Source organism: Gopherus evgoodei, chromosome 2, assembly GCF_007399415.2.
Source record: "Gopherus evgoodei ecotype Sinaloan lineage chromosome 2, rGopEvg1_v1.p, whole genome shotgun sequence".
In the NCBI taxonomy this organism is placed as follows: domain Eukaryota; kingdom Metazoa; phylum Chordata; order Testudines; family Testudinidae; genus Gopherus; species Gopherus evgoodei.
In genome coordinates, this window is record NC_044323.1 from 148,228,600 (window position 1) to 148,249,614 (window position 21,015).

General features: G+C 53.7%; 1 protein-coding gene across 6 annotated transcripts; it reads right to left on the minus strand.

The window, feature by feature from the left end:
- Window positions 1-293: 293 nt before the first annotated feature.
- Window positions 294-16,686, minus strand: ARID5A (AT-rich interaction domain 5A). 6 transcript variants are annotated; one of them, XM_030551835.1, is made up of 9 exons: window positions 16,598-16,651; window positions 15,560-15,615; window positions 13,451-13,762; window positions 11,513-11,649; window positions 7,570-7,759; window positions 6,487-6,539; window positions 4,359-4,456; window positions 3,192-3,357; window positions 294-2,682 (listed from the first exon to the last, which is right to left on the minus strand). In XM_030551835.1, the coding sequence occupies exons 3-9, from the start codon at window positions 13,488-13,490 to the stop codon at window positions 1,114-1,116; spliced, it is 2,253 nt and encodes a 750-aa protein (XP_030407695.1). In that variant the 5' UTR covers window positions 13,491-13,762; window positions 15,560-15,615; window positions 16,598-16,651; the 3' UTR covers window positions 294-1,113. The 6 variants fall into 6 exon arrangements, with proteins under 6 accessions (XP_030407695.1, XP_030407698.1, XP_030407696.1 ...); XM_030551838.1 differs by lacking the exon at window positions 13,451-13,762; XM_030551836.1 differs by lacking the exon at window positions 16,598-16,651 and having other exon boundaries at window positions 15,560-15,831.
- Between the last annotated feature and the right edge of the window lie 4,329 nt (window positions 16,687-21,015).

Consider the following 21,015-nt stretch of genomic DNA (forward strand, 5'->3'; position numbering starts at 1 on the left):
TTACACCCTAGGTGAGGACAGGCAGTACCATTTGCTGCTCAATCCTGCAGCAGCATCCAACCACCATCTTTCAAGGTGGTGCCAGCCTGTTCCCAAGAGAGCTATTCCTCACCAGCCCTGTACATACTGCCAGGTCAGGAGGTCCCTATCACATGTGCTTCGTTAAGTGACAATGCAATCACCACAAAGCACACACATGGCACACACTGTTTGCTTAGTATTGGACACTCCTGATGGGCCTCTTCCTCCTCCCGCCACAGTCCCAGAGACCACAGAGACCCCAAACACTCTACCCGTTTTGCACCATCTTGGCCAGTTTTATTGTAGACACCTAGATGCTTCCAACCAGACCAATGCAGCCTTTGGAGAGATCCACAGGAACCTCCACAGACAGTGTCATGAGAGTAGCTTGGGAACATGTCAATCCATTTCAGGGTTCTGCAAAACCAATGGGTGTTTTAACTTCCCACCCCCAATCCCCTGGAAATTTAAACCCAGGATTCCTGTCCTCGAGGCAACTCAACTGAAATAAACTTGCTCCGTTTTTAGATCAGAAGAACTAGTGCTCTGTAACATGGATCATAGAGCACTCCAAAAACTCAGCTGGCATATTGGGATACCCTAGAAAAAGTACTTGTTAGTTCATTTGAATTTCTCCTCTCTCCTTGTCATTACACTCCTATTTTCAGTCCTGCTATTAAGGAGCATGGACCGACAACATCCAAGTTCGCGCTGCATTTTGGAACATACTTGTCTGAGCAACTACAAGGTGGATGGGGTCACCTCTGGCATTAAGAGGAATCTCCAGAACCTATTTTGCTCCCTTTTTTTTTAAACCCACAATGTGTGTGTCGAAGTCCCCAGCGTACGATGTCAATTACAAATAAAGCTCAAAGATCAAGAGTAAAAATGATGTGGTCCAGCGCGTCCATATATTCTCTTACCGCTTTGCAACACAAGGCCACGGGACAGGGGCAGCTCCAAAGGCGAGATGCAGCACAGCTGCAACTCCAGTGTTACTGAGTGTCCTACCCCTGAGCCATGGCTGGCTGAGACCCACTACCATTAGTAGAAACCCTCTCTCTCGACAAAGGACAGTGTCCACGCCAGTGGCTACAGCTTGTTGTTCCGGTGGAAGGTGGTCCCGTGGGGGGAGGCGTATGTTGGCTGATTGTGCCACGTCGAAACAGGGTATAGCCTGTGCCGCAGCGAGCCGTCGTAAGACGTAGGGTAGTGCACTAGGCTGGCAGCCAGTGGCCGGCAGAGGTCTGAGGATTGAGTAGAGGCAGCTAATATGTGGCCTGGAAACGCAGGGATGACAAATGGGTTGACAGAGTGTGAAGGGATCAGTGGAGAGGACTGGCCCTTTAAATGGTCCGCGGGGGTGCCAAAGTTCACCGGGAACCTCAGCATAGTCCCTTTGTAACTATCCTGCCCTGCAGCGGAGGGGAGTGGCGCTGGGAAGCTGGAGTTTGGTACCATAGCCTGGGGCTTGGCCAGGCCCGGCTGGAGGCTCGGCGACTCGCCGCGCTTGTCCTTTGGCTCCACTCCCTTGACGAGAGGCGAGATGGCCTTTAGCTTCTTCCCATGAACAAAGCCCTCCTCCTCCAGACTGCGCTTGCTCCTCGGCCTGAGGCCCAGGGCAGGGCTGCCCACCTGGCTCTGTGGGATGGGCTGGATGAGCCCTCCATTCTTGGGTAGCTGGGGACTGGTCTTGGCAAAGCTGGCGATGGGTGGAACCCAGCAGCCTTTCACACTGGCGAAGGGAGAGCCTCTGCTCCCTGCAGAGCCACTTTTGTAGAAGGCGGAGGATCCCTGGCTGTCTCTGCTCCAGGAGGGCATAGCCTGGCTCGCTTTGCTGCGCAGATCTTCTGGCTGCTCCACACAATCCTCTGTACCCTCCTGCCTCTTCCGAGGGAGGTTGGCTTGCTGCAGCTCCTTGCCTGGCTGCTGATAGATGGAGAGAGACTCTGGGAAATCCTTGAAGCCACGAAAATACTCCATCGGGCCTCGTAGGGGGTGGCAGCTCACAGGTTTCAGAACCTCACTTCTGTACGCATGGAAGTGGCCAGTGAAGATGGCAGGAGCAGGGGAGAGGTGGCGCCCTGAACTCCCGTCCTCTGTCCTCGGAAATATCTGGCTGCCTCTGGGGCTCAGAGATCCCTTTGGGCATGGTGCCCCCTCCCCTTTATTAGGGGGGTGACACACTTGGGCTGGGTCATTGGCATCATCCCCCTCTGGCACAGGGCTCCTTCCCTCTTTGCTCTGATGAATGACTGATGGCCTGTTGGAGTCAAGCTCTGGGCTGGGGCAGGGGAGCCCTGCAGACCTGGATTTCTTGCCTTCGGGGCAGTGGCTCAGGTGTCTCTCATGACAGTGCAGGGATTCCGCCTTGCTCACTTGAGCCAGCAGCTTCTTCTTGGCCAAGGGAGACATGATGCCATGGTTCCCTTTGAAGTAGAAGCTGGAGAAGAGCCGTTTGTAGGCCTCGGAGCAGCCGTGGGCTCTGCAGTTGCTGTGGCAGCTCACGGACAGCTGGCTCTTGGCCAAGTCTTTGGTGTTCGAAATGGGGAGCCCCTCAGCTCGGTCTCCCGGTCGGCTCTGCTCGGGTCCATCCGTCACAGTCTCCCTGCCCCGTTTGGGAGCGGCAGAGGCATCTGGCTTCACCTTCTCAGGCAAAACCTACAACCCAAGGGATGGGAGCATGAGCACTGGGAAAGGGCTGAGAACACTCCCGTGAGCAGGTTGGGGTCAGAGGGGGCCTGGGACACAGCCCCTGCTCATCTGCTAAATGCAGGCAGACCTCTGACCCGGGTGAGCAGCTCCCCGCCCCCCAGCCGCTGTGGTAAGAGATCCCTATTCTAGCTGAACTTTTAATTACAGCTGTGTTGGTTCCAGATCCACCCACCTGTCAGAGTCCCCCCCAAAAGCCATGGGGAGCCAGCCCTCCAGCTCCAGCACTCCTTTGTTCTCTTCCCCCAGGCATCCAGCCACAGCCTCCTCCTCCCTGCTGTCCCCCAGCCCATTGCAGTTCTCTTCTCTCAGAGGCTTTTCTCCCTGTCCAGTCCCTCGCCCCAGCACAGCCCACAGTATCTCTCCTTGCAGCACGAGCACTGTCAGGAGCAATGATCTGGAGGCTGCTGTTGAGAGGCCCTGATGAGGGGGTGATCTGGCCTGGCCCAGTCCTGCACCTGGTCTCCACTTTTCTCCTTCTTGACTCTCTTGCTCTTTTCGGCTGCATCATCGCCCTGCTCCCCACGGGGCTCCCTGGAGACCTTGTACTGCTTCCGGGGTTTGGCGGGGGGCAGGGGCTTGTCATCCTCACCCTTCAGGTGTCGCACGTACGGGAGGACCAGCCTGCAGGACAGAGAGGCCAAGTGTATGATTCAGGGACTGAGGCCCAGAGGGGCCAAGTTCAACTGAGACGTGCAGGCCCTTCCCACCCTAACCATGACACACAGCAGAGGATTTGGCTGGGCCCGGGCAGAGCACAGCAGTGGCACTAGGCCCACGCAGCAGTACCCGTGTTCCTAGGAGGAAGCACCAGATTCCAGCCCTGCTACACCCGAGCAGGTGCAACCAGCATCCTCGGGGACCTATATGTCCTCAGACAATTGGGCTGTAATAAACAACACCTCCCCGCCACCCCACTTTTCTCTGGTCCCTTCCATTGGAGGATCTCAAAATACCTCAAATGTGGCTGGGTGCATCCCTGCCACAGCTTGCAGAGTAAGAGCGGTACAATCCATTCTACAGATGGGGAAACTCAGGCACAGAACAAAGGGGCAGGACTTGCCGGGGAACCCAGTTTACACGTAGGGTGGGCACAAGGGGGGGAGGGATAGCTCAGTAGTTTGAGCACTGGCCTGCTAAACGCAGGGTTGTGTGAGCTCAATCCTTGAAGGGGCCATTTGGGGATTGGTCCTGTTTTGAGCAGGGGGTTGGACTAGGTGACCTCTTGAGGTCCCTTCCAACCCTAATAACCTATGATAAGGTGAGAAGCAGCAGATGCAGGGTGATGTTAACTGGAAGCCACTGATCTGGGGACCCAGGCCTGGAAGAGTGACTGAAGAGCAGGAGCTTCTGCTGCCTGCATGAGAGGTACAGCAACCTGCTCAGACCTCATGTGCCACAGAGGGAGCAAGCACCCCGCTGCGCTAGTCTGGGCTCAGCACCACAGACAGTGCCAGTCGCCAGGACAGACACTCAAACCGAGGCCTCAAGGGCAGCCGTTCGTGGCCAGGAGCAGCTGCTCCTGGTGACACTGGCAGCCAGCTGAGGCGAGGCACTCTGGGAGGGCTGGCTGCTCTTCCTGTCTGTGCCCTCAGGGCTGTGGCATGGGCAAGAGGGGTCCATACCTCTCGTAGTGCCTCCTGGTGCAGGTGGCTGCACTGGTGCTTCCTGGGCTGCCTCCCAGCTCATCATACACGTTCTTCCAGAGGCGTCTTCCTGTGACCTGCAAAAGGAGGGGAAAATGAGCCCTACTGGAGACGCTGTGTCCACAGCATCAAGGAGCACCTTGTGGGCGCCACCCTTATCCCAGCGATGTGCCACTGCTGCAGAGAAGGGAGAGGCCCTGCCAGAACAGGAAGCTGGGGTGCCTGAGCAGGGCTGGGGGTGGCGACAGCAGCTCCCCTCCAAAGCTGGGGGTTGGGGAGCACCCAAGGAGATGAGCACATGTTCTATGTTAGAGCTGGCACCCTTGTCCCTAGGTGCTCGGCCCTGCTGATGGGATGCTCATTGCACTAACACCTGAGGCTACATCCAGACCTCCATGGAGCCTCACGACAGGGCCATGGCTGAGAACAGGACAGGCCAATGAGCACACAGATCACAGGCCACCTGTTCAGATCTGGCCTAAGGCTGTGACCATCACATTTTACAGCTGGGGAAACTGAGGCACAGCACGACCATGGCAAAGCTAGACCAGAACCCAGGCTTTCCAGTTCCAGTGCAGCACTGGTGTACAAAGGTACAACCTGTCAGCTCCAATGTGGGCCCGACCTCCTGCTGTCCTGCTTTGACCCCCAAGCCACCCTTCCCCTGCGCAGCAATCAGCACTGTGCTGCACTGGGGAGCCAGGAAAGAGTTAAGTGATGGGCACAGATGAGGCTAACTAGATCCATTCCCCCCACTCTAGGGTGGGTCAGCTGTAGGTAGGGTGACCAGATGTCCTGATTTTACAGGGACAGTCCCGATTTTTGGGTCTTTTTCTTCTATAGGCTCCTACTACCCCCCCACCTCCGTCCCGATTTTTCACATTTGCTGTCTGGTCACCCTAGCTGTAGGTGGCAGGGCTTTTGGTCAACTTGCTGAAAACGCCACATGCTCCATCTTACTGGTGTCTGGAGCTGGAGAGCCCCACTTGCGGGCTCCAGGCAGCCTCCCCTCCCCATGGAACTCTGCACAGGTGCTGGCGCCAGCAACTCGCATTGCTGCTGTTTGCAGGAACAGATGGGGCAACGGGGAGGAAATCAGCTGAGCCAAGCGAAGTGCCAACATGAAGGAAAATGTTCATTCTGCAGCCAAGTCCCCTCCCCGCTCTGCCCGTTAAATCCACCAGGGACAGGAAGAGGCAGCAGGAGATGCCAGCACTGCTCTGCTCAGAAAGATAAATCACCAGGTGCCTGTTTAACTCGCTCAGGCCCATGAGCCTCGGCAGCGTGGGGCCTTTAACGGGCCAGCTCCAGGACTCTGCACACCGCTCTTGCTCTGAGGGGCTAAGCAGGGTGGCAGACGCCAGGTACCTTTCCCTTTCCCCTAAACTCTCTTGCTCTGGCTGCCGATGTCCCCAGGGACTGGATTTTCCACCCCTCTGCCTTCAGGTCCAGCACTGTGCTTTGCTTATTGCACTGCACCGTCTGTGCCAATCAGCAGCTGTGTGCACTGTCCCTTGCTCCAGAACCTGAATCATGAGCTTCACCAAGACGACCCTGCCCCTGCCTCTTTAACACGGTGGATTTGCTTGTTGCAGGGAGGCGTGAACCAGCTGGGACACCCCAGCGATACCATCTTTGCAGTTCTGCTGCAGAGGAGCCCAAAGGCAAGTCTACAGCAGCCTCTGAGCCCCTTCTCTTCATTCCAAGTGGGGTTGCTGGGGCTGAGATCTGCACCAACAGCACAGTTTGGCCACCACAGCTTTGTGCACTAGGGACCACCTTCAGCCCTTTGGGCATGCGTCTGGCTGGAAGCAATGGCCGTTCCACCTCAGCTGAGAGACTCTGGGAGGTCTCTTCCATGCCATGGGGCCTTGCCCCATCGCTGCAACATTGCAGCTGAGACCTGTTTGAACAGGAGTTTGGCCACAGGCTAGGACAGTCCCCCATGAGCCTCTAAACCCTGTCCTGCTCCCAACTGCTGCACATAGTAACAGATTTAGGCTCCAGAGGAAGTTGTGTCCCACTTTGCTAAAGAGATGACCCTGCAACAGGGCAGCATAAGGGTAGTGGAGTCCCGGCCCCAGTAATACAGTTCCACTCTTCTTACCAGCTCATATGCTCCCAGCTTCTCCACAGCTTTGTAGATCTTCCACAGGTTAACTAGACAAAGACAAGGAACAGGCAAGGAGTGAGGGTAGGTCACTGGCATAACGTTTCATGACCCCTGTGCCAAGGCACTACTCACCCCTCATCACCAGCAGCCCTGTCAGTGGGACTCTTGGGAGCTGTGTGAGAGTAGCCCCCACTGACTTTAATGGGAACTACAGGATGGGCCATCAGCAACATGACGCTGGGTCGTCAGTCAGGGCAGGACCCCATACACAGGATGTATAGGGGGCACCACAGCTGTGTCATGCTGGGAGACCAGCTGCTGTGCTACCTTTCAGGGAGAGGTCAGTGCTGGGACACTGGGTGGCTTGGACAGGGCACTGCCACAAGGAAGATTACCAGACTGTTATGGTCCCAGTGAGCACAGAGGTGCTGTCGCAAAGAAGCTGCCCATCCGCCCAAGGCCCCTGCTGGCATGGCCAAGGCACTGGCAGAAATCAGAGCAGTACACTTCACCACACACAATGGCTTTCTCCTCTTGCTCTCTGCCGTTAGCACCCCCCACTGCCCCACCGCCCCTCGCACAGGGAGCAGCATAGATAACACCTCTACCCATGCAGGGCCTGGGAAGGGGAGTTCTGGTCACTCAAAAAGCCACCCTTGAATTGCTGTGAGCCACCTGCATGAGGATCTCACTAGCAGCCACAGTTTGCTTCCTTTGGGCCACTGAGTGGTGCTCGTTGCTCATGGCACTGGCAGGTTACTTAGCCAACAGGCCTGGGCTTGCCTGTCATGGAGGGGGAAATCACTGGCACTGTCCTGGGGTAGCCCCACCTTCGTGCCCCCAGTCTATGACTGGCTGTTACATGGATGTGACAGCTTCTCACAGGCCAGCCCTGAAGAGCTGGCTGGTATGTCACTCCTGCACCCACTTCTGCCGTGCCACCTGTGCTGAAAACCAGCAAAGGATTTGGGAACTCCCCCCCATCCCCACCCTGGCCCCAAGACATGGTTATGAGCAGCCGAGCAGTAGGCTATGGGACGAGAAGTGAGCGGATGCGCGCAAGGTGAGCGGACGCACTCTGCTTGAAGCCAAGATGAGGCACCCTCTCGATGGGGGTGTGACGGTCCTTCATGAACTTGTAGAGATTGACCAGGAAGGCCTGCTCCTCCTCCTTCTCCCTGCTCGATGCCTGCTCATCCCCCATCTCCTCCACCAGCTTCTTCTGCTCTTCTTTGGAGCTGGTGTCCGGCTTCAGTGCTGGCGAGTCCTGCGGAGAAACACAGCCAAGCAATCACCAACTGAGGCGGGGAAGTCAAAGGACAGAGAGGGAGGGGACCTGCCTCAGCTCACATAGAGAGTCCATGGCAGAGACAGGAATAGAACCTGGGAGTCCTGGCTCCCAGCCCCCACTCTATTCACTGGACCATGTTCCCTATCAGAGCCAGGAATTGTACCAGGAGTCCTGACTGCCCGGCCATTGCCACTCGGTCACCCAACTTGTATGCGTTTGCCACACAGAGCCAGCTAAAGTCTTCCTGACTCCAGAGGAGACTGCATTTGTGTGTGGGGGGACAATATTAATTCCTTAACCCTCCTAGATATGCACAGCTGAGGAGCAGCAGCAGCTCCCACGGCCTAGCTCATGTTTGCTTCAGAACAGCTGTGCAGGCTGGAGCGCCAAGATCCAGGACCAGTTGCCCCCAGAGTCCCTCAGCAAGGAGGGGAACAATGCAAGGCCACTTACGGAATGGCAGGGATGATAAGAGAGTTACTGAAGCTTCATATTTTCTTGCCTCTTTTCAACCTCATCTTGGACACCCCCAACACACATCTGAACGGCTCTGCCTGCTGGATACACACTCGCAGTAGTGAACTGGGAGTCCGGACTCCTGGGCTCTACTCCCACCCGTAGGCTTTTCACAGAACGCCATGCTGCATTGTACCACTGCTCTAAATACCATTGAGAGGCGTTTTGTGGTCGGAGGCATTTTATTAGCTTCGGAGAGTAACAGACTTGTGCAACTAAAGAGTGAGAGCCAGAGTTTATTATTCTCCCGGCTGGGAAGGCAGCCAAGTTGGTCAGAGCACTGGAGCTGTGTGAGAACACGAGGAACAGCTTCCAGGAAAACAGAAGGGCAGAAATACTCGCTCTCATCCTCTCTCTCTCTCTCTCGGCTAAAAATGTTTCTCGTTTGTTTGTTCTACATTTTCCAGAGTTATAAAACTTGTTGCTATTTTTGGGCAAAGCAGCTGCTGAGCTCCCAGCACTTTTTCTTCTTTCTATTCTTTTAACTGCTTGTGACAGACGTGTTATTTTAGCTGCTGAGCTATTTCTGGGCCTCCTTTTCTTTTTTTAAACTTCAGTGAATTCAGTGTGAGGGACTGGTGTGTGAGCTAGAGTCCTGGCAATTCAAGGCCTCTGCCATAGGGTAAGTTTCTCAAACCCACTCAACACTGCCACAATCCGCTCACTGCCCTGATGGGACAGCCCTCTCCTCTAGGGCACGAGACATGCTTTGCACACCATCCGGTCCTTGTCCACTCTGCTGAGCCTGCCCACTCAAGTTGGCTGTGGCAGTGGTTTCGGTGAAGTGGCCACCTGCCTGCTTGAAACCGGACTGAGTGAATGAACCACTTCACCAAACTCCTTTCACCAGAACAACACTCAGAGGGGAACAATTTTTCCTAGATTGGATCAATACTGGTGGCCTGGATGGCGAGAGGCATGGTCTGCCATTGCTGGTGATCCAAGACATCCAGTGCCATTTAATAGGAGCAGTGTTACGGACGGTGTGTCCTGCCATGGCTATCACAGCAGCTAGGCTCAGGGCAGGGGACTGCTGGGGATACTTTGTCTCTAGTCCCATCTTTAGCAATCACACCAGCCACCCAATGCTGAGGACTCTCACAATCTACACCCCTCACTCTCAGCACCATGGGTAAGGTCTCTTTTGTATCCATCCCATCTCTCTCCCCACCAAGATGGAAGTGGCAGGCGCCCCTTAGATGTGCCCACAAAGACACAAGGCATCATATGTGAGTTTCCATAGTGCTTGGGGAGATAATGGATTGACAAGAATCAGTGTAACCCAACACTCGACCCAGGGAGGCTGTACGACTCACACCCACCCCATGGCTGCAACCTAGGACGACTTTAAATTGACAGCTGAAGTGGAAGAGGAGGTAACACCAGTCTCACGCAACAGTCCCATGGAAGGTTCTGTGGCCAGGAGGCCATGGAACAGGCCCCGCAGGCAGGCAGATGCCTACAAGCAACAGGAGGAGCAGAACTCACAACTTTCCACAATGGAGAAGCCACAGGCCTCTGGTGAGCTAAAGGGGCATCTTCCCCAAAACAGAGAACAGACACACTTCCTATGGTCCACATGCTCCATGCAGTGACCTGCACTGGGCTGGGCGCGTTCCCGCAGGCCTTTCACAGAGCAGCATGGGACCACATGTACCCAGCAGCATACATGACTATGCAACATGCTCCATGCAGCAAGGGCAGCAATGCTCAGAGAAACAAAGGTGGACATGACTTCCCCGACTGCCCTTCACTCATTTACCCCTCACTAATTCCTTGGCTCTGTGGCTCCCCTCTCCGTTTCACATGATGAGGGACGGACAATCTGAGCATTTGCTTTCTCTTTTGGGTTGTCACCATTCCCGGAAATGGTCTCAATTCCATAACTGTACCGATTATCCCAGAGGCCTGTAATGATTTTGGGGCAGGTCTCCTCTCTCAGCATCTCAGTTGCAGCCTGACTTCCGACTCCCTGCTCCAGATGGTGCACACCTGTGTGTGCACACCAGCCATTTGTGTGTGCAAACTGAGCACCGGGCAGGTTTGCACGCCTAGGACTGCAGCGTCATCAGTAGTCTGTTCCACAACTGCTTCAGCAGCACAGGTTGCATTTGTCTGGAAGTTTAAGAGAACCCCTGAGTCTTATCTGCATCCAGCTGCCTCAATCAACAATCCCCTTCTATTTATGACAACCAAGTTCTGGGTCTTCTCTATTTGTAAGGGACACACCTTTGCTGCATGTTGCAGGTGTAAACAAGGGACTGATGCAGGTGCAAGTCAGCCCTGGCCACACAAACAGGCCCCATGCAGAATTCTGTAGTCACTCTATGGAATGGCTCCACATCACGCCTCCACACCTCTAAGGAGCCTGGCGACTGAGGCCAAGCTGAGGCAGCAGGTTATAAAGACGATGCACACAGTCTCCCTCATAGTCCCTTCATCTCCATGTCACTCCACATCTGCCCCTCCTACCCTCTCCCCCTCATCCCTGTCCCTTTAGCTGATTTTAAGAAAAAAATCCTGGCACTAACTTGCCATTCCACGGTTCACTCTGCTGGTGCGTTCTACCCCTTCGCCCTGTGTCTGCCCTGCCCAGATAGACAGCACTATCTCATTGCTTTCTTGTGCTCTGTCTTAGCCTGTTGGCTCTCATCAGGTACTTTGGGGCAGGTCCCCTCTCTCTGTTCTGGGACTGTACACCGGCCAGCCCAACAAGGTCCCAGGCCAGGACTGAGGAACCCATGACAATACAAATAAAACAACCCCTAGCAGCTCTTCCCCGGAGGCTTGACTTAAAAATTGGTTGTTTTTCCTTCATCTAGAATAAGAGTGAGAACAACCCAAAGTCTAGGGCTGTCTTTCAGTACAGACACCCAGAGCAGTCCCCATCGGGGTATGCTGGAACAGCGATGAACAGCCTTTAACAACTGTTTGCCATCAAGGGGAAGGAGAGAGATTCCCCCCGCACTAGGCTGCACAGGAATTTCAGCTGTTGTTCCTGGAGCATTGTTGTCAGTTGCTGCCCTGGCCAGTCGAACAGCAGTGCAGCTATGGACACAAGTACGTAAATAGCAAAATACACCTTGACAACATCCTTTGCCCACCTCTCTCAGAGAGTTCAGGCACCTCATTCCCATCTCACGGAGAAGGCTGAGTGCCTCAAGAAACTCCAGTGGGAGACAAGGAGAGAACTTCATGCTGTTCCTCACTCACCACCTGGTCCACTGGGTCCACAGTGCTCTGGCTCCCCTCGGGTCCAGGTTTCACAGCATCAGCCTCTTCCACAGGCCCCGGCCCAGCAGCCTCCATTGTGGATGTCTTCTTCTTCCTCTTCCCTTTAAAGCTGAGTGCTGTGGCCAAGGGAGAAGATGGAGAAACCATTGAGAAGCAAAAGGCCCAAACAATCATGCAAATCAAGGGGAGGTTCTCTCCATGCTCTGCACACACGCCGCAGAGTGAGACACTCGCACTCCTTGGCAGCCCAAACAGATGCAAGTACTAGGGAATACATGTGATCAGTCCCTCAAATGCTACAGGGCCCGACTTTCCAGCATCAGTAACTCAGGATCCAACCTTCCCTCCCCTCAAACGCAGGGCGCAGAGCTGGAGCTGGAGCCAGACTTCCCAGTCCAGGCCTCTCCAACGGATGGAGACCTGGATGGCCAGATCTGCACAGCCCTGAACTCGGGGAACAGTCGGGTCTTTCAGGATTTCATACTTGGGCCCATGGTTCATTGCTACACGCCACCCTTTCTGAGGGAGGTCCCAGCTCTGCACAGGGGGCCAGGCCCCAGCTGAGCCCAATCAGAACTCCAGAGAAGGACACTCTTCAGCCTTGGACATGCCAGAGGGACCCACTGCCCTGGACTGGGTCTGAGGACAGGCAGGCTTTCCAAGAACAGAGACCTCTCTGACGCAGGTAGCTGCCTTGCTTCCTGTTCAGAGACATGCCGTGTTTGTCAACAGCTCCTGACGGTGGGCCATCTGGCCACTGCTTTCGCTTTCAGGGTGGCTTCCTGGAGTCGTGGGAGCCAGTGCAGCGCTGTGAACGCTTCCCCACCTCAGCCACATCCGTTCCTGCCAGACGCTCGGCTAACTGCCTCTGGCAGGTGGCTCACTCTCCCTCCAGTTGCTGAGGAGGGATGGGAAATCCCCCCAGCCCTAGCGATCAAGTGGAGAGATCCTTCCACATCCCCACCTGAGACAACGCAAGACATGGGGACCTGACTTAGGTCTACTGCAGCACCTGACCACTCCTGCTACTTCTGCCCTGTCGAACCCCCCACCCCTCAGGTTTTTCAACAAGAGCCCATAGACAGCGAGAGCTGGGTAAAGGCCACCTCCCTGCACTGCCCAGCAGTTAAATAAATAGTCCTTACCAGTTCTCCCCTGGCTCGTAGAAAAATCCCAACCCCTCCAAGTCCATACGGGGATACAGCTGGGTAGACTGCCCTGCATTGTCCCCACTAGGCCTAATGCAAGCATTTGGGTCTATGCTGCTGCTAATCCAGCCCGAAAGTAACGGACAATTGAACAATTACAAAAAAGCACACCCACCCCCGACCAGAGAGACAGCGGGAAACTTCTGCCCAAAGGCCAGGCCAAGGAAAGCACAGCCGGGACACTGTAAGAGGTGTAATTACTGTAGCATCTAGAGGCCACACTGAGATCAGGGCCCCACTATGCTGAGTGCTACATGGACACCTACCTGCCCTGAAGAGTTCACAATCTAAATTGAGAGAGGGGAAACTGAGGCACTGAGCAGAGCTGTGACTTGGCTACGATCACACAGCAGGACAGTGGCAGAGCAAGGTTCTAGTGCCAAGTTCCAGTCCTGAGGCCTCTCCTCAGGAGGGTCCCTGATTGCCATAGTGGGTACTGCACAGAGGCCACTCTGTCAGAATCTGGGACGTCGCTTGTCTTTGGCTGTGGCCCAGTAAGCAACCATGCAGAGCAACTCCCACACTACACAATGTTTCTGGAAATGAGGGGCTTGGAATGGTGCATGATCTGCTGTGAACTCAGAGCAGAAGCTCCACCCGACCTTTCTGCTCTTGTGCGATTCATTCCACATTGCATAACTGCTTAATATAGATTCTGTTTACACAACAAGGAAGGAAGAGAAACAAACAAACAAAAAAACCCTCCTACTCTGCACTTCTGCTGATGCCAGAGCCCGAATGAGCAACATCTGTCGGGTCGAAGTCACCCACTACTCCAACAAACCCCGTCTCCAAGCTGAGGGGAGGGCAGTTCGGAACCAGAACCGGTGGATCAGAACCAGGCCACATCAGTCTCTCCTTCTGAAGCTGGTGAAATATCGACCTCTCCTTCTAGAGCTTTTCAAACAACAAGGGCTGATCTGTTCCCAAGGCTCAGCCCCTCAGCCTACTCCAGTTCGTGTTTGCTCTGTGTCGTTCTCAGCCCCACGGGGTCAGCGAGCTCATAAAATGCTTTCACATACTGTACAAAGGGGAGAGAAAACTGGCTGGTTTAATGTTCTCTGGGCATGAGATCACCACGCACGGCAGCCAAAACAAGCCCGGCTTCTGAGAGGATTACTGGACATGATGACAACTTTGGGAAACAGAGCAGAGAACAGCTTGAGTCTTTTACCCGGCTTATGGCAGGAGCCACTATGGGGGAGGGAGGAAGGCTGAGAGTCAACCCCTCCACTCCGCAATTGCCTGGGCTCATCAACATGGCACACAGAACAGGCATGGAGAGGAAGGGACAAAGACACCTGAACCACTGACTGACGCAAGAGCACAACTCCCAATAAACAAACGAGTCAAGTGCAGGTGTTTTTGTTAATTACAAAGCAAGCCAAACACCATTAATTAGGGAGTTCTCCTAACAGTTGTACTGGATGGATCACGGCTTGTTGACAAGCTGTGCCCTCCTCTCCTTATATAAACAGGGCAGACCCCTGCTCCTGCTGACACTGGAGACATCAGGGGGGTTGCATATGGAGGAGTGAAAGCACAGCTTGGCTCATGCCACATGTAAGAATCTGCCCCTCTGCTCTGCAGAGTCCTGCTGCTCCCACTTCATTCTTCCTATGCAGATCCCAGCAGTTGTTCCTCCCCCCTCCCCATTTCCGATCCTGAGGATCCAGTATTATACTGTTCTTTGTTTCATGCCAGTTGGGATGCGTCTTATCTGGGTTGCAACACTGAAAAGCACCTGTTTATTTGCAAGACAGCTGCGCAGGACCTTGCCTGGCAGTTTTATTGGGATGGCAAAGTGCCTGTTTTGGGGCTGTCCTTCTGCACAGTTGGGGGCTCACTCAGTTTACGCTCTGCCAGCACCCTCCTCTCACCAGTTCAGAGGAGAGCTGGCCATGCTGCTCTAAATCATTTCTTTATCCTCCCATCATTAGTGGATTAATGTCAATACCACAGCATCCCATGTGATGGGGCAGTATCATAACCACCATTTTACAGGTGGGGAAACTGAGGAACGGAATGGGGAAGGGAGGGACTCACCCAAGGTCGCACAATGGCAGAGCAAGGAATAGAAGCCAGTTCTCCAGGCTCCGACCCCTGTGCTTCAGCCATGAGATTACCCTGCTACAAAAAGAAACCTTAAACCAAAAGCAACCCAACCTTGCTAACAAATCAAAGACTCAGTACAAAGAGTGAGAACGAGAAACCAGCAGGGCGCTAATGCCAGCAAGGCAGAAAGTGCAGCAAATCCATCCCCAAACTTCAGGGAATCACAGAAATTAGAGATGGCAATGACCCATGAGCTCATCTAAACCCTACCCAAGGGGGCAGCAGAGGGTGCTCAACCTCATACATATTCCAGGGCATAGAGAAAGGGAGAGTGCATTAACTCAATCCCCAAGGAAAGACGACTCCAATCTAATCCGCAACAGCAGAGTCCTCTGGTATTTGGGATTTTTGGTTCTGCCTTTGCCAACAGTGACAGTGGATGTTTGAGTTTCATAGCAGCAATCTGCAATTTCCAGAGTCACAAACACGCCCACTGCTGAACATTTCTCTTGTTCACACTAACTACCAAGGTATGTGTGCGTGTATGTCCTCCGGTGAGGGGCAAATGGGAATAGCTTCGCTTCACTCCTCTACACTGCCGTACTGGTTCGGAAAAAAAAAAAAAAGCGTTCTTGAAAAGGTCAAAGCATTTCTTGGCTCGAAAGGAGGGGCCGTTAGCATCTTCAAAGTACAAGCGTGAGCCGCTTTCGGGAAATGACAGAGTACAATGGAACCCGAATTCTGCGTACACACTGTACATTACCTCCGCTTAACCCTTTGGAGGCCGTGACGGGGAAGGGGAAAAACAGGCAGATTCTTCTGGGAACCAAAGAGAGAGAGAGAGAGAAAAGAAAGAAGCTGTTGCTGACAGCTGTCACAACAAATTAGCTGAGTCCAGCTAAAGATCACAAACCACAACAGGAAGTGGGATGCCAGAACCCGACGCAGCGCTGAAATTTACCAACTAGAAAGAAAAGTGTATTTCGAGATAAAAAGTGACTGGGAAGCCCCCTGCAGCCAGAAACTTTTGAGAGAAGGAGGAAAAAAAAAAACCCCTCTCCCTCCCCCATGAAGAACCTGCAGCCTAAGACAACTGGGGCCCGGCTCCGGCCGTGTGAACAGCGCTGGGCTGCTGCCGGCGAGCCCCGGCTCTCTCCGAGCCCAGACCCCGTTGCCGGGCAGGGGATCGGGGGCGCGCTCCAGGATTTACCATCACCGGGGTCGGAAGCCAGCTCCCGCCCCAACCCCGAACCGCTCGCGGCTCCTGGGACGCAGCCTCCTCCCCGCCTGCCCCCCCAATTTACACCCCCCCGCCAGCCCGGCACCCCCAACTTAACACCCCCTACCAGCCTGTCCACCCCGCCTGCCCCCCAATTTACACCCCCTCGCCAGCCCAGCCCCCCCAACTTACACCCCCTACCAGCCTGTCCACCCCGCCTGCCCCCCAATTTACACCCCCTCGCCAGCCCAGCCCCCCCAACTTACACCCCCTACCAGCCTGTCCACCCGGCCTGCCCCCCAATTTACACCCCCTCGCCACCTCAGCCCCCCAACTTACACCCCCCACCAGCCCGTCCATCCCGCCTGCCCCCCAATTTACACCCCCTCGCCAGCCCAGCCCCCCCAACTTACACCCCCTACCAGCCTGTCCACCCGGCCTGCCCCCCAATTTACACCCCCTCGCCAGCCCAGCCCCCCTAACTTACACCCCCCACCAGCCCGTCCATCCCGCCTGCCCCCCAACTTACACCCCCCGCCGGGACACGCTGCCCGGCCAAGACCCGGCAGGACTGTTTCTTACCCATCGCCCGCAGCGCCACGGCCTTAGCGCCCGCCCGGCCCCCACGCCGCTACCCGCCCCATACGAGACTCCAGAGTGTCCGGGCTGAGAGGCAGCAACTCGCTCCCCTGGCCGGCCTGGCGCCCCGCCCCGGCCGCCGATTGGGCAGGGGTAGCCGGGGGCGCGGCCGATAGGAGAAGAGCGCAGTCAGTTAAGGGATGGGCCCGCCCCGCGCAGCTCGGACCCCTGGGAGTTGTAGTTGGCCCTGGGTGCGCGGCTGCTTTGCCGCGCGCCGCTCCCCTCTCAGCCCGCCAGGCCCGCGCGCCGTTCCCCTGACTCCTCTTAGTCCGGAGTGACACCGGTGTAACCCGTTCACACCACTAGGGTTCTTCTGGTTTGACGCTGGTGTACTGGAGAGGAGCTGTGGCAGGGGAGAGCCGGCTAGCGCGCGAACACCCTGGACGGAAAGGCGGCCCCACAGAGAGAGCCCCTCACCTGTGAGGTTCCCTGGGGCAGTGCCGGGCACTGTCACCCTGGCGGCGCCCCCGCGGGCCAGGGCTGTATCCATGAGGCGTGTCCTGCAGGGGAAGGGAAGTGGGAGCGGCTTTGCTTGGGGAGAAGTGCCAGGCCAGGCTCCTTCAGTGCCCAGCACCAGAACTCAGTTGCCCCTAGCAGGGCGTGACTAGCAGGTGAGAGTGGGGGACTGTCCCTAGTGTTAAAGAGAGAGTTACAAAACCAGAGGCTCCTTTCAAGTGCCTGGAAAGCAATGCCAGCCCTGGCGCTGACTTCAGTGGGCTGTGGCTCAGGCCCCTAGAGGCATGGCTCCTTAAAACGCAGCCTCGCTGGAGCTTATCATAGACTATCAGGGTTGGAAGGGACCTCAGGAGGTATCTAGTCCAACCCCCTGCTCAAAGCAGGACCAACCCCAACTAAATCATCCCAGCCAGGGCTTTGTCAAGCCTGACCTTAAAAACCTTGATACCTCTGTCCATTCCGAAGCGCTGGGTCTGCCATTCCTCTGTTGTGCTTCAAGCCTGTTTCAAGTCTCCATTTTCCATGCCCAGGTGTTTGTGCGTAGCCCATTGGCAGCGTTACACTCTGTAAATGCATTTGCCCTTTTTTCGCTGGCTTCTGCTACCTTGTGGTGAGGACTTTTTGTAAAATAAACGAGTGATGTACAGTAGTGGGGAATGGGGTTTAATAGGCCAGCTTTTGAATCACATGCTCAAATGGCAACTAGTGAGGAGCACTTAACCCGGAAAAATGGGAAGACTTAAAATAAGGGTTCATTGGATGGAAACAAAAAACGAATTGATTTTAGCCTGCGTGAAAATGATCCACTAACCCACATGGCACAGCCGGGGGAGTGACTGGGGGATCTCAGGTTGCTGGAGCCTGTTATACAGTGTTGCTAAAATGCACTGTAACATTCTGGAGTTTTGCAATGATCTTTAAATTGCCTCGTAATCTCTGTTCTGAAAGAACATAGCAATTCACTGCAGAAGCTTTATTGCTTTCACAGTGGTAGCTGCTGCAGTTTAAAAAAAGTACATTTCAAAATAAAAAATCTAAGCAGTAATGATGCAGGTAGGTGTGAGGCTAGGTTTCCACTTCAAAGTTTTGCCAGCATTGCTATTTGAGTTTTCATGACATTGCTGTGCCAACAAAAGCCCTTGTATAGTCTCAGTTATACTGACAAAAAGTGCTTTTGCCGTGGAAGCTTATTTTGCTCAGGGAACTGATATAAACTATGCCACCAAAACACCTCCCGCCCCTTATTTTTTGGCCAGTATAAACTGAGTCTCCACTAAGAGGGACTGCTGGTCTGCCTATACCAGCCACATTTTGAAATGTGGCCACATCCTGACAGGGCCGGCTCTTCCATTTAGGCGACCTAGGCAATCGCCTAGGGCGCCAGGATTATTGGGGGGTGTTATTTTGTTGGGGGGGGGCAGTAGGCGGCTCCGGTGGACCTGCCGCAGGCGTGCCTGCGGAGGGTCCGCTGGTCCCGTGATTCCGGTGGACCTCCTGTAGGTACACCTGCGGCAGGTCCACCGGAGCCGCGGGACCAGCGGACCCTCCCCAGGAACGCCTGCGGCAGGTCCACCGGAGCCGCGGGACTGGCGCGCGGGGCGGCGAAATGGCCGTGTGCCTAGGGCGCCAAAAACACTGATGCCGCTCCTGCATCCTGAATAAGTACCTGGCTGAGTCTGTTGAAGGGAAGGGTAAGGTGAGTGTCACAGACAGGGATGAACTGGAAGAGGCTGTGATGATGGGGCAAAACGGGGGGAGGACAGCCTGCTTTATATAACATTCCAGCTATGATTGTACTGTTGTCTCACATTTTGTTGTGTTACTGTCATTGCAAAAACTTAAAAGGAAAGGGTTGCATTATTTCCTTTCTTTTGTGAAAAAACAGGAAACTAGAGTTGTGTTCCTCAGTGCAATAGCACAGGAGAGGTGGGGGAGGCTGTAAAAATATTCTACTATATTGTTGTAACTGAACAGAGAGAAAGGACAGCACAGGAAGGGCTGTGGTGTAAGGTACAGTGCATGATTCATTCTTTTTATGACTTCCTTCTCTTGGTTCAAATAACCCCATCCAAGAAACTTTCCTACAATAATCCCCCAATGAGTTGATAAGATAGATAGACATAGAGCTAGAGCTAGTGACAGAGACAGAGAGAGATGGGGCTTGATTTTCTGTGGTGCTGCACACCTGAAGCTCGAAGTGAAGCCAATAGGAGAGGTATCTGCTCAGTGCTACTGAACATCTGGTCCCTAGATGACCTAGATAGTACATGATGGGTAATGCGGGATATAGGTTTTGTTGGACTGAGGCTGGCCACATTACTCATGTGAGGCAATGCAGCTGAATACAATGGTTCTGCAATTCATTACATGGTTCCTCAATTTATTATGAGTCCAGTCCTGCTGTGTGACCTCAATTCATATTGATATTACTGGGAGTTAAGGCAGTCAGTACCTTGCAGGATTGGGCATTACAGTATGTGAGTATCATGCACATGTCTGAGATTAGATTGAGTGAGTGAGTGAGTGAGGTCCAGTCCCTAGAAAAGCCACATAGAGTTAACTATCTAGCCATGCGGGGACTCAAGCTAAGGATTTACTGGAAATCGATCTCTGACTGGCACAGTAAAATAACGCCTGGTGTTATACATAGTGATTGTGATTGTATGTATTGCCCAGAGCCATAGCTATTCAAAAAATATAATCACTGACAGTTTTATTTGGTTTCGTAAGGCAGTGAGATGTAAAACTGAATTAGCAGAGATCTCTGTCTGAGGAGGGGTGTGGGGTAAGAATGGGATAATGTAATAAGTTAACTGTTAGAAATGTATACATTTACAGTACTCTGAAGACTGTAGGCCTTGAACTGAGAGCTGCATCATCTGAGATATAGTCTGTATTGTCAGATAGAGAAGATGGTGGTTTCGTGCCTGAGTGTTAACTATTCTATTAATATAATAAAAATTAATGAACCCTTGTGCGTACATGGGGTTTGCAGCTTCCAAAGGATGTGGAGATGTAAATTAATTGGAGTCACTGTGGTGAGAAAGCTAATATAGGGCTTGATCCCAACCCACTGAAGTCAATTGATTGATTTTCACTGATTTGATTGGACTTTGAATCTAGGCCATATTGGATAATTGTATCTTTCACTCTGTATTCTGTCCTTCTGTCCGGAATAGCTGGATTGGTTTCCAGGCCACAAAACAGCTCTTGCTGGGCTTTCATGATCACAATCAGTGTTGTTTGATCTCAGCCAAGCCCTGAGATCTTAGAGCAGAGGGGATGGTTTCCCATGCCTAAACCTCAACTTTGAAATACCTGGACTCAGGAATCTCAGGCTTGAATACCAGTGGGACTGAGTCACCCTTTCCTCCTACATGTGTGAATTTCCTTTCCATTTGTTATGCGAGTGTGTTTAGAACAAGACCTTGTTTCGGTGGCTCTGTTCAGTAATAACCTAACTCAGTATTTGTACTGTGCTTGTTGCTGTAGTATCTGAACAACCAATAGCAATGCAGCTTGGCATGGATAGAAGGCCCTTTATCCAAACAAAATTGAACCAAGCCAATCTCAGGGTGTGGGGAGCCCCTGGATGAAATACTTTCCTTTATGGTGTGAAAGAAGATATGAGGGGCTAGCAGGTACAGTCATGCTGTAAACCACCAACTGCAGGCTAGATTTCTGCCCAGATGGACTGAACCCTTCTTATGCTCCTGAAAAGGGTTCCTGCAAAGTGCTGATCTTAAGACCAGTCCCTCGCAAGTCCGTGCATGATGTTTTCCTACTCCTGGGGGTTTGTCTTGTCATTTCTGTTTGAGTTAAAGCTCCACCATGAATATTATTTAAATATATCTCCTGTGCAATGAGAGGCTAAACCAGTCCTCTCCTCTGCACCCCTGGAGACT